General features: G+C 55.2%; 1 protein-coding gene across 2 annotated transcripts; it reads left to right on the top strand.

Annotated features, from left to right (window-relative positions):
- Positions 1-1132: 1132 nt before the first annotated feature.
- On the top strand, positions 1133-6362 carry spry1 (sprouty homolog 1, antagonist of FGF signaling (Drosophila)). 2 transcript variants are annotated; one of them, XM_056282256.1, is made up of 2 exons: positions 1133-2268; positions 4203-6362. In XM_056282256.1, the coding sequence occupies exon 2, from the start codon at positions 4258-4260 to the stop codon at positions 5359-5361; it is 1104 nt and encodes a 367-aa protein (XP_056138231.1). In that variant the 5' UTR covers positions 1133-2268; positions 4203-4257; the 3' UTR covers positions 5362-6362. The 2 variants fall into 2 exon arrangements, with proteins under 2 accessions (XP_056138231.1, XP_056138239.1); XM_056282264.1 differs by lacking the exon at positions 1133-2268 and adding an exon at positions 3306-4043.
- The last annotated feature ends 3812 nt before the right edge of the window (positions 6363-10174 follow it).

Raw genomic sequence — 10174 nt, forward strand, 5'->3', positions numbered from 1 at the left:
TCTGCCTGTCTGTCTGTCTATCTATCTATCTGTCTGCCTGCCTGCCTGTCTATCTGTCTGCCTGTCTGTCTGTCTATCTATCTGTCTGTCTGCATGCCTGTCTGTCTATCTATGTCTGTCTGCCTGCCTGCCTGCCTGTCTATCTGTCTGTCTGTCTATCTGTCTGTCTGCCTGTCTGCCTGTCTATCTATCTGTCTGCCTCTCTATCTATCTGTCTGTCTGTCTGTCTGTCTGTCTGCCTGTCTATCTGTCTGTCTGCCTGTCTATCTATCTATCTATCTATCTGTCTGTCTGTCCGTCCGTCTGTCTGTCTGTCTGTCTGTCTGCCTGTCCGCCTGTCTATCTATCTGTCTGCCTGTCTATCTATCTGTCTGCCTGTCTGTCTGTCTGCCTGCCCGTCCGTCTGTCTGTCCGTCCGTCCGTCTGTCTGTCTGCATGTCCGTCTGTCTCATTTCATTCCTGGCATCAGTGATGCAGGACAGCTGCACAGTAAACTCTGATTACACAAGATAGGACAAAACAACGCCAACTTTACAACTGTGACATAAGTGGAAGCAAAACGAGCGCAACTTCTATCACCAAAGGTTGCAGCCGTTTTATATTTATCCTGTGTGTTTCTGTCTATCCCATAATATTCATCCCACTCATCCAGAGGAACACCGGCCGGCCGGAGGTGGGGTTTCCACTTGCTCGTCTGAAAACCGAAAGCAGGATTTGACCCTCCACCAGACTGCCTCTCGCATTAAAGTGCGTTTTCTCTCCACCACCACTTCATTGAACCACTCCGTTAACTCTCCTCGGGGTTCTTCTTCTTCTTCTTCTTTCTTTTATGTGCAGAATGTGCTGACCCGCGGAGGCAGCGGGGGAGGGGGGGGGTCACTCCTCTATTGATTTTTCCATTTGAATGGGATGAATTGACTTTGTATTGAACTTCCTTTTCTCATGGATCCGGATGTGGCGCATCCGCGACACCGATCAGACCAGACCGTCCGGAACGGGGGGGGAGAGAGGGGGAGGAGGCGGGGGGGAGGTGCGTGTGTGTGGAGGGTGGTGGTGGTGGGCCCCCCCCCCTGCTCGGGGTTGCTGTTTTCTTAAGGTGGTCCGGGAACTGGAGCCTCTCTCCGCGACTAAAAACGGGATTTCCTTTCGACACAACCGTCGCTGCTGGGAGCGCGTGCACGTCGGGAGATTTATTTAAAAAAAAAAATTATTTGACTCCATTTTTTTCAATTTATTTTCACGCAGCAAGTTTTATTTTATTTTATTTATTTTGGACGAGCGGACCCAGAACGTCCACCCACACACATGCATCCGGGGTCTTTACATGAAGACGGTTTAGGTTGAGGAGAGCGAGGCCCCGCTTCTCTTCCTTATTTATTTATTTTCTTCTTCTGCGGTCCCGTGCAGCCGTCGGTCTTTCCCAGCGGACCGGAAACCGGCTTTCCTGTGTCGAGCTCGTGGTACCAAAAAGAAAAAAAAAAGAAAAAGAAAAGTTCCACCTTAAGTCGTGCACGCGTCTGCGTCGGGCCGGCCTTCCACATCTGCCCAATGGATCCGGAGCGGATGCGCCGTATCCTCTTTCAGCGCAGCCGGCGGCCAATGGGAGTCGTCTTGCGGAGCAAACAGTGACTCCTGCGCTCCCATTCATTCAGAGACCGGACGGCGTCGGAGAGGAGCACGGCCCGCCGCCCGCCAGCAGCCCAGTCCGCCACAGCTCGTCCCGCAGAGGGCAAAACTGCTGGATGTTACGGTCCGCGTCTGTAGTCCCGGTCCGCGCCTCTGTAGTCCCGGTCCGCCTCTGCAGCCACGCGTTTACCCACGCGTTCTTTTTCTTCTTCTTCGTTGTTGTTGTTTTGTTGCGATCGTCTTCTTCTTCTTCGGCGCTCCGCGGGACTAACGAGCAGTGTTCGCCTGCGTGAGGCAGCTCGGCCTCCCAAGTGCGCAGCAGCCCCGTGTCGCTGTTCGAACGCTTGGCTGCGCCGCTTTTCCATCTTCGTGGATTTACTAAAAAAAAACAAAAACAACAAAAAAACACTTTTTTTTTGGGACGGATGCGAGTTTACCCCCCGACCTGAACCTTCACGCGGAGGGACTTACGGGGAGGATAGCGCTCGGGACCTGGATTTTACAGCCGCCCCGTGCGCGTGTGTGCGTGCGGCCCCATGCTGCGCGCTACATAGTCTGCGGGTTTGGACGTCTCGCTTCCTGTGGATGGAGTTTCCCCGTCTGCCGGTTGATGGATTCGACGCTGTGGATGGTCGTGAAGAGGTGAGTTGACAGGGCGCGAGTGATGGCTGGGCTGGTTCTGGGGGGGGGGGGGTTGTTTGGTCGTGCGGGGTGAGTTTGATGAGACGCGCGGAGCGGAGCGGAGCGGAGGTGCGGGAGCTCCGCTCGGAGTCGGTGCGTCAAGACGGAGCTTCGCGTCGCCGTCGTCGTTTTCTAGTTTGCAAAGATTAAAAAAAAACCCCAAAACCAGACTTTGCTGGCTCGAGCTCAGCCCCGCGCCTGCCGTTTTCCGCGGCTCGCGCAGCGAAACGCCTCCCCCCCCCCACGCTGCAGCTTTTCATTCATAACTTCTCCTGCCTCCGCCCGGATGCCTCGCGCCTACCATCGCTCCATCAGCGGCTCTCCTGCCCGCTCTTGCCCGCGTCATCGAGCCCTAATCCACAAACTGCAGCTCGGACTCCTCTTCACGTGACGGGGGTTGGGGGGAGAGGGGGGAGAGAGAGAGGGAGAGAACCGTCCTCATCAGGCGCCTCGTCGGGAGCACGGGGCGGGCGGCCCGTCTGCGTCCTGCGGGCTTCACGTGTCATAACTTCACCCTCGCGTGGGGAAAATAGAGACGCGCAGTTTTTCATTTAGTGAACCATCTGCTGCTTTATTTGCCTCGCGAAGTCCCTGCAGGCCCGAGCTGCTCGTTTTGTTTGCACCACTTAAGTACAAATATAACGACATATATGTGCACATATATACATATATACACATATACACACACATATATATATGCATACATATACACATGTATATATATACACATATATACTCATTTATATATATGCATACATATATACATGTATATACATATATTTATATGTGTATTTATACACGTATATATGTATATACATATACACATATATACACATACATACATATATATGCATACATATATACATGTATATACATGTGCATTTATATACGTATATATGTATATGTGCGTATATATGTGTATTTATATTTATATGTGTACATGTGTATTTATATACGTATATATGTGTGTTTATATTTATATGTGTACATGTCAAACGCGTCTCCTCGTAAGCCGTGGAGCGTTCAAATATTAATTACTGATCATTAAGACGGTTGTTGCAGCAGCGCGAGGAGGAGTCGACGTTCTACCTAGACGCTCCGTTTGACTTTACTTTATTTCAGGAGTGTTGGGGGGGGTGTTTCTCTCTCCTCCCCCCCCCCCCCCCCGTTTTGTTTTTACTAAACTTTTGTTCGGGCTCCTCGCTGCAGTGGCGGCGGCGGCGGCGGTAATAGAATACTAAGTGAGGACGCTCATTTAGCTCCCTTGGATCCTGTCCTCGTTTCGTCGCCGCGGCGCATTTAAATGTTAACGAGTCATAGAAATGGAAATGAGGAGGGGAAGTTATTTGCAGGCCTGCCGAAGTTGAGACGTGCACGTATTGAAGGGGGGCGACGCGCGCGCGCGCACACGCACGCACGCACTCGAGGCTCGTTAATAGTCAACTTATTCTTTCACGGGTCGTCCCACTTGGAGGGACCGAATGTGACGTGACGTGTGGGGGGGAGGAGGAGGAGGAGGAGGAGGATGACGGGATGAAAACGGGGAATTTCAACTTGAGCCTCGTCGCATATGGAGAGAAGCTGCTGCTGCTGCACAACTGCCGCTTGCAGCCCTGCCATGCACTTGACACATAGAGACCCCCGGACACATAGAGACCCCCGGACACATAGAGACCCCCGGACACATAGAGACCCTCCCCATATGTCACGTAGGAGCAGCGGGCTGTTGCTGGGAGGTGCGTGCAGGGGTCGGTGATTTGTATTCTGTCTTCTCCACCGCAGTGTGTCCTGTCAGCCGTGCTCTGTTTTTCGAGCGTTCTTTCTAACGATGTCCCCCTCTTCGGCTCCCCCCCCCCCTCCCCCCCTCTCTCTCTCCCTCCCTCCCTCTCTGCTAGATTTTCCGATGCATGCCAAGTCCACGGTGAATGTTGGAAGTGGTGATCCCCCCAGATGGAGCTCCAAACTCAGCATGGCCCCGGCGGTTCATTAGTGGTGATCCAGCAGCCGTCCCTGGAGGGCCGGCAGAGGTCCGATTACGAGCGGGAGCTCCACCATGCCGCCATCCTCTCTCTGGACCAAATCAAGGTCATCCGCTCCAGCAACGAGTACACCGAGGGCCCCTCGGTGGTCCGGAGGCCCCCTGCGCCTCGCATGGCCCCCAGGCCCCAGGACAAGCAGGAGAGGACTCACGAGGTCATCCTTGTCAATGTGAATAACAACTACGAGCACCGGCCGTCGGGGCACCATCACAACCACCACCACCATCATCATAACGTGGTGGTGGTGGCCCCGGGACAGCAGTACGGCGGCGGGCCGCGGGCTCCGGGCCTCAGCCGGTCCACCAGCACCGGGAGCGCCGCCAGCTCGGGGAGCAACAGCAGCGCCTCCTCCGAGCAGGGACTCCTGGCCCGCTCGCCTCCCGCCAGGCCCGGCGTGACCCTGGCTCCGCACCACCACCGAGCGGAGCGGCCCGTCCAGACTCAACCGAAACCCAAGGGTCTTTCAAAGCCCACACAAACCCACCAGACAGACGCCCCGCTCAAACCGCCGGGCAAGGGGAAAACGGACTCGCCGGGCGGCGGCGGCAGCGTGGCGGCAGGCGGTGGCACCGCCGCCGCCGGGCACCAGTTCATCTGCGAGCGCTGCGGGAAATGCAAGTGCGGCGAGTGCACGGCGCCGCGGAGCCTGCCCTCCTGCCTGGCCTGCAACGGCCAGTGCCTCTGCTCGGCGGAGAGCGCCCTGGAGCACGGCACCTGCATGTGCCTGGTCAAGGGCATCTTCTACCACTGCTCCAACGACGACGAGGGGGACTCCTGCGCCGACCACCCCTGCTCGCTGTCGCGCTCGCACTGCTGCCCGCGCTTCCTGTGCATGGGATTAATGTCGGTACTCTTCCCCTGCCTGCTGTGCTACCCGCCGGTCAAAGGCTGCCTGAAGGCCTGCCAGGGCTGCTACGACCGGGTCAACCGGCCCGGCTGCCGCTGTAAGAACTCCAACACTGTGTATTGCAAACTGGAGAGCTGGGCGCCACAGACGCCGGAAAAACCCTCCTGATCCCCTCCCCCCCCCCACCCCCACCCATATACCCCCCCACCCCCCCCAACGTGTGTGCGGGAGACTCTAAACGTGGATCTGAGACGAAGACTATAGCGGCGACGATGATGATGATGATAATATTGATAAGAGATGTTCATTCACAAATTTTTTGTGTCAGATGTTCAAAGTAAGCACCTCCCACCACCCCACCACCCCCACTTCTCCCCCCACCCCCTCCCTGTGACGTCCCGCCCGAGGAGTCCAGTTCAAGGAGTATCAAAAACCACTCATTTCCTTTTTTGTTTTCGTTTTGTTTTTGGGATCAGGACCGTGTTCTTACAGACCAGTGTTTTGCCTTTACTGTTCCTGCGCCTCCTCGCAGCTCCTCTCTCGTTGTGTTTCTCTTTGTTTGGGTTTTTTTTTTTTTCCCACCACATACGAACAGTTTTCCTCCATGTGGACGGACGGGTCTCCCCACGCGGACCCGTCCGTCTCTCCAAAATCTGTGAAGGACGCTCCACCACAGGGCCGTCATGTAGCTGTTGCAGGTATTGATAAGCGATCAGGGGTTTTCCAGCGGAAGCACATCCATCTCCTAGTATTCCCCTCCTCCCCCTCCTCCTCCTCCTCCTCCTCCTCCACGTGGATTCGTTTCTCACGCTCCGACCATCTGAACTCTTCATCCAATCCGCTCTCTGTGACTTTTCCCCACTTCTGGTTTTGTTTTTTTTTGTTTTTTTTTTGTGTAAATTGTTTGTTCAAATCCATAAGAGGAATTCTGGCTATTTTTTAAAAGAAAAAAAAATGTTTTTTTTTAAACATTTTTTTGTAAAAAAAAAAAAAATATTTATTATGTGAAGCTCTATTATTTTATGATATTTATTGCAAAAGACAGTCTTAAATTTACTCATGTCTGAATATAACAGAATATCAAATACTTACTGAAAAATTAAAGGGTGGCACAAAAGAAAAACTATGTTAACTTTAATGCAGAAAATATATTAATTAATGAAAAAATAGCCCCGTCTGCTTGTCTTGATTGAGCTGCTGGGAAAAGAGGGACCGGCCGGCCGGGCGGGTCGTGGGGGGTCACGGCCCGGTTCTGGTGGAGGTTCAAGTTGAAGGAAACTGGGGTTCTGACAGAACCGCTGGGTCTTCTGCTGAGTTGGAGGCACAGTGTGAACAGCTTGTGTGCGTGTGTGTGTGTGTGTGCGCGCGTGCTTGCACGTGTTCTCCATCGGACGGGATCATTCCTGGTAAGGTGGGAGAGTTCGGGCGGGCGGCTCCAAATGGGCCTGTTTACATTCTTGGCGGGTTTCTGTGCAGCGATGCTCCTCAGTAACCCTGCGAGCTAAACAATGCGGGTCATTGACACGATTAGCCCCGCGGCCGCGAGCGTCGATGGAGCCCCCCCCCCCACATCTCCATGAGTTATGCTCACGGGAAGCAACTCCACCCCCTCCTCCTCCTCCCACCCCCAACCCCCAACCCCGAACACCACCACCACCCCTCGTTACGCTCGCCAGCCAACAAGTCACCACAAAACTATGCACTTGAAGCTTATTCCCTGGGCCTCGGCACGGCTGGATCAGGATGTTCCCGAACTCCCAAATGGGCTCCACATTGCGGAGTCCGCGGCGCGCCGGAGCGCCTGCCTGCCTGCAGAAAAGGAGGCCGCGTCATCGCGACAAACCCGGGGCCACCTGTTCAAAGATAATAAACCCAGCTATCAATGCTGCGCTTTTATGGCGAGGGTCCTGCGCGCGCGCACGCGCGCGCGCACGCGCGCACACACACACGTCAACCCCCCACCCAACCCATTTGGCTGCCTCCTTTTTGTCAGTGCATTTATCACTTGGGAAGTCCAACGACCCCCCCCCCTCGCTCCCCCCCTCCGACCCCCCCTCTGACCCCCCCCCCCAGGCAATGAGATCATCACTCTGAAATTCGGTTGGTTTGGCAGTTGGGTGTTTATGTGTGTGTGTGTGTGTGTGTGTGTGTGTGTGTGTGTTGGGAGGGGGGGGGGTTGTTGACCAGGAAATGCACTGGTGCATGGGGGTGGGGGGTTGGGGGGGGGTCGGACTGGGGGGACCGCGCTGGTTTAGTTTTAAAATCCGGTTCCGGCAAACAAAACAGCGACACGGTGCGTGACGGTCGGTCGTTTTCTTCCAGGTCACGGACCGGAAAGAAAAGAAAAGGAAAGAAAAGAAAAGGAAAGAAAAGAAAAGAAAAAGAAAAGGAAAGAAAAGAAAAGGAAAGAAAAGAAAAGAAAAGGAAAACGAGGGTTTGACTCCCTCGCGGCGCGGCGCCCCGCTGCTGACCCCGCGCCAAAGCGCTCGGGGCTCCGCGAGTCTCCCGCAGACGAGCGCGCGGGAAGGGGGGGGGTTGTTTCCAGGTAAAAACGTGGCCACGCGGGAAGTATCCCGTTACTTTTTATCTCTTAGCTGACAAAGGCGCTCGCGGGGCCCGACCGGCTTCCGGTCTGCCCTCTGATTGGTCCGCAGTTTGACAGCGCATCACCCGCCATCCTCCGTAACAGACCCTCTTTACTTCATGCACCTGTTCTTCTTTACTTCCGGTTCCTTTTTAAGCCTTTTAGCGGAGTGCGGCTTGTGTGGCCCCGAGTGGTCCGGGGCGGATTCGCCATTTGTCAACTTCCGGTTACCTTGCAGAGCTGCAATCTGAGCTGCGCTCGCTCCCGGCTCGTGGACCGTCACAAACAATAGGAGACCTCCTTTATTTTCAGGTCTCTCTCTCTCTCTCTGTGCGGTTCCCTCCATATGGAGGAGGAGGAGGAGGAGGAGGAAGGAGGGGGGGCTTAACTGTATTCAGGAGGCGGTGAACAGGAAGACAGTGTTTACTTGATATTTTCCAGCCTGATCCAAATAAGGAAGCGTATCCCTCTCCCACCGTTTCCGAGACGGGGCTCTCGGAGAGCTCCTCGGCCCGCTGGTCTGCTCGTCTCTCCCCCCGCCGGGCCAGAAACGTCCCGACTGACTTTTCAGCAACTGCAACACCCAAACATGTTCTGCCAGTGTGCCGCACGTGGCTCACTATTTGGCAAGGCACAAAGTTAAAATCCGAGTCAGTATTAAGTAACTCTGTGGCAGAGGTGGCCACAAACGAACATCCCCCCCCCCACCACCACCACCACCCACACACACACACACACACACTTCCTCAGAATTGTTTCAGTATAAATTTAGAGTCACCACACACCCATGTAGTGCTATTTTGGAGTCGTCCGTCAGGCTTGGCGGGGCCGCTGGTTCTGTTCTTGGAGTTCCTGACGTAGCGCCTCCAGCAGTGGGTGTTTTCTGGGGGCCGAGTGACTCCACAGTGAGTCACGCTGGAACCTCCAAACCCCCCCCCCCACACACACACATACACGTCCTACCAGGGCAGACCCTCCCCACTCCCAGCCCACCGCCGGGGCACCGCTGACGGCATGGCCGCCGTGCAGGAGTCATCAGAGGGAGGCGAACTCCTGCTCTCCTTCATCTGGTTGTCATTATTTCCGCCCTCGCAGCGAATAAATAGAAACCGATGATTGGGGGGAAACGTGGTGGAGGAAGATGACTTCATTTCATTGTTACTATTTCTTCTTCTTCTTCTTCTTCTTCTTCTTCTTCTTGGCTTCTACCTGGTGAGCCCCTGCAGAGGTCGCCGGCTCCTCGCATTGCTTGGGTGGCGTGTCAGCGTCCACGTGTCGGAGGCCCCATCGGACCAGAGACCTTCTCGGTGGAAACATGCTGGCGTGTCCACCAACCTGCCAGCGAGCCGTTCGAATGAAGACTTCACATCCCCCCTACGTTAAGTCGGTCCTCCTCACCTCCCCTGGAGCGTCCCGGACTTCCGGACTGACTTCCGTTCATCCGGCGGGTCGGAGACGTTGGTCTGATGCTGTGAAGGACACTCGCGATATGAGAGATAAACAGATATACAAACTAGTTAAAAATGCTAAGAATAAAACAAGGGGTCCGGGTGGCGTGGCGGTCTATTCTGTGGCTACCAACAGGTGGATCGCCGGTTCGAATCCCCGCGTTGCCTCCGGCTTGGTGGGGCGTCCCTACAGACACACTTGGCCGTGTCTGCAGATGGGAAGCCGGATGTGGGTATGTGTTCTGGCCCGCTGCACTAGCGCCTCCTCTGCTCGGTCGGTCGGTCGGGGGTGCCTGTTCAGGGGGAGGGGGAAGGGGGAACTGGGGGGGGGAATAGCGTGATCCTCCCACGCGCTACGTCCCCCTGGTGAAACTCCTCACCGTCAGGTGAAAAGAAGCGGCTGGCGACTCCACGTGCATGGGAGGAGGCACGTGGTAGTCTGCAGCCCTCCCCGGATCGGCAGAGGGGGTGGAGCAGAGACCGGGACGGCTCAGAAGAGTGGGGTAAATGGTCAAGTACAATTGGGGAGGGGGGGTATAAAACTGATGCTACGTTACGTTGTCTGTTTGCAGGACTTTACGACAGTTTGAGGGAAAAGGGGGAGCCGCTCCTTCCTCTGTTTGGGGGAGCCGGTGTGTTATCAGGTGTGAGTCTGCTCAGGATGGAGGTGTCTCCTCCAGCGCTGCGCCTCTTAAGCATTTCCCCCTGGGTACACAAGCTATCCGATGCCGCATTCTTTTCCACGCCCCCTTCCGGTCGCTTGTCTCTGTGATTTTATGGACCTGGAGGGGTAAAAGGAGGAAGTGGGAGGAGTCGCCGGATCAATACAACACACGAGCCTCTGCAATCCCTTGGGAAGAATCCTATTGTAACTGGGGGCCAGGCGTTATTTGGGGAGGGGGGGTGGGTTCCGCGTGTGATCACCGGCCTTTATTTCATCAGTGTGATT

The sequence above is a fragment of the Lampris incognitus genome, chromosome 1 (genome assembly GCF_029633865.1).
Source record: "Lampris incognitus isolate fLamInc1 chromosome 1, fLamInc1.hap2, whole genome shotgun sequence".
Taxonomy (NCBI): Eukaryota; Metazoa; Chordata; class Actinopteri; order Lampriformes; family Lampridae; genus Lampris; species Lampris incognitus.

Coding starts and splice junctions, on each gene's coding strand:
- spry1 (XM_056282256.1), top strand. CDS start 4,258: ATGGAGCTCCAAACTCAGCATGGCCCCGGCGGTTCATTAGTGGTGATC.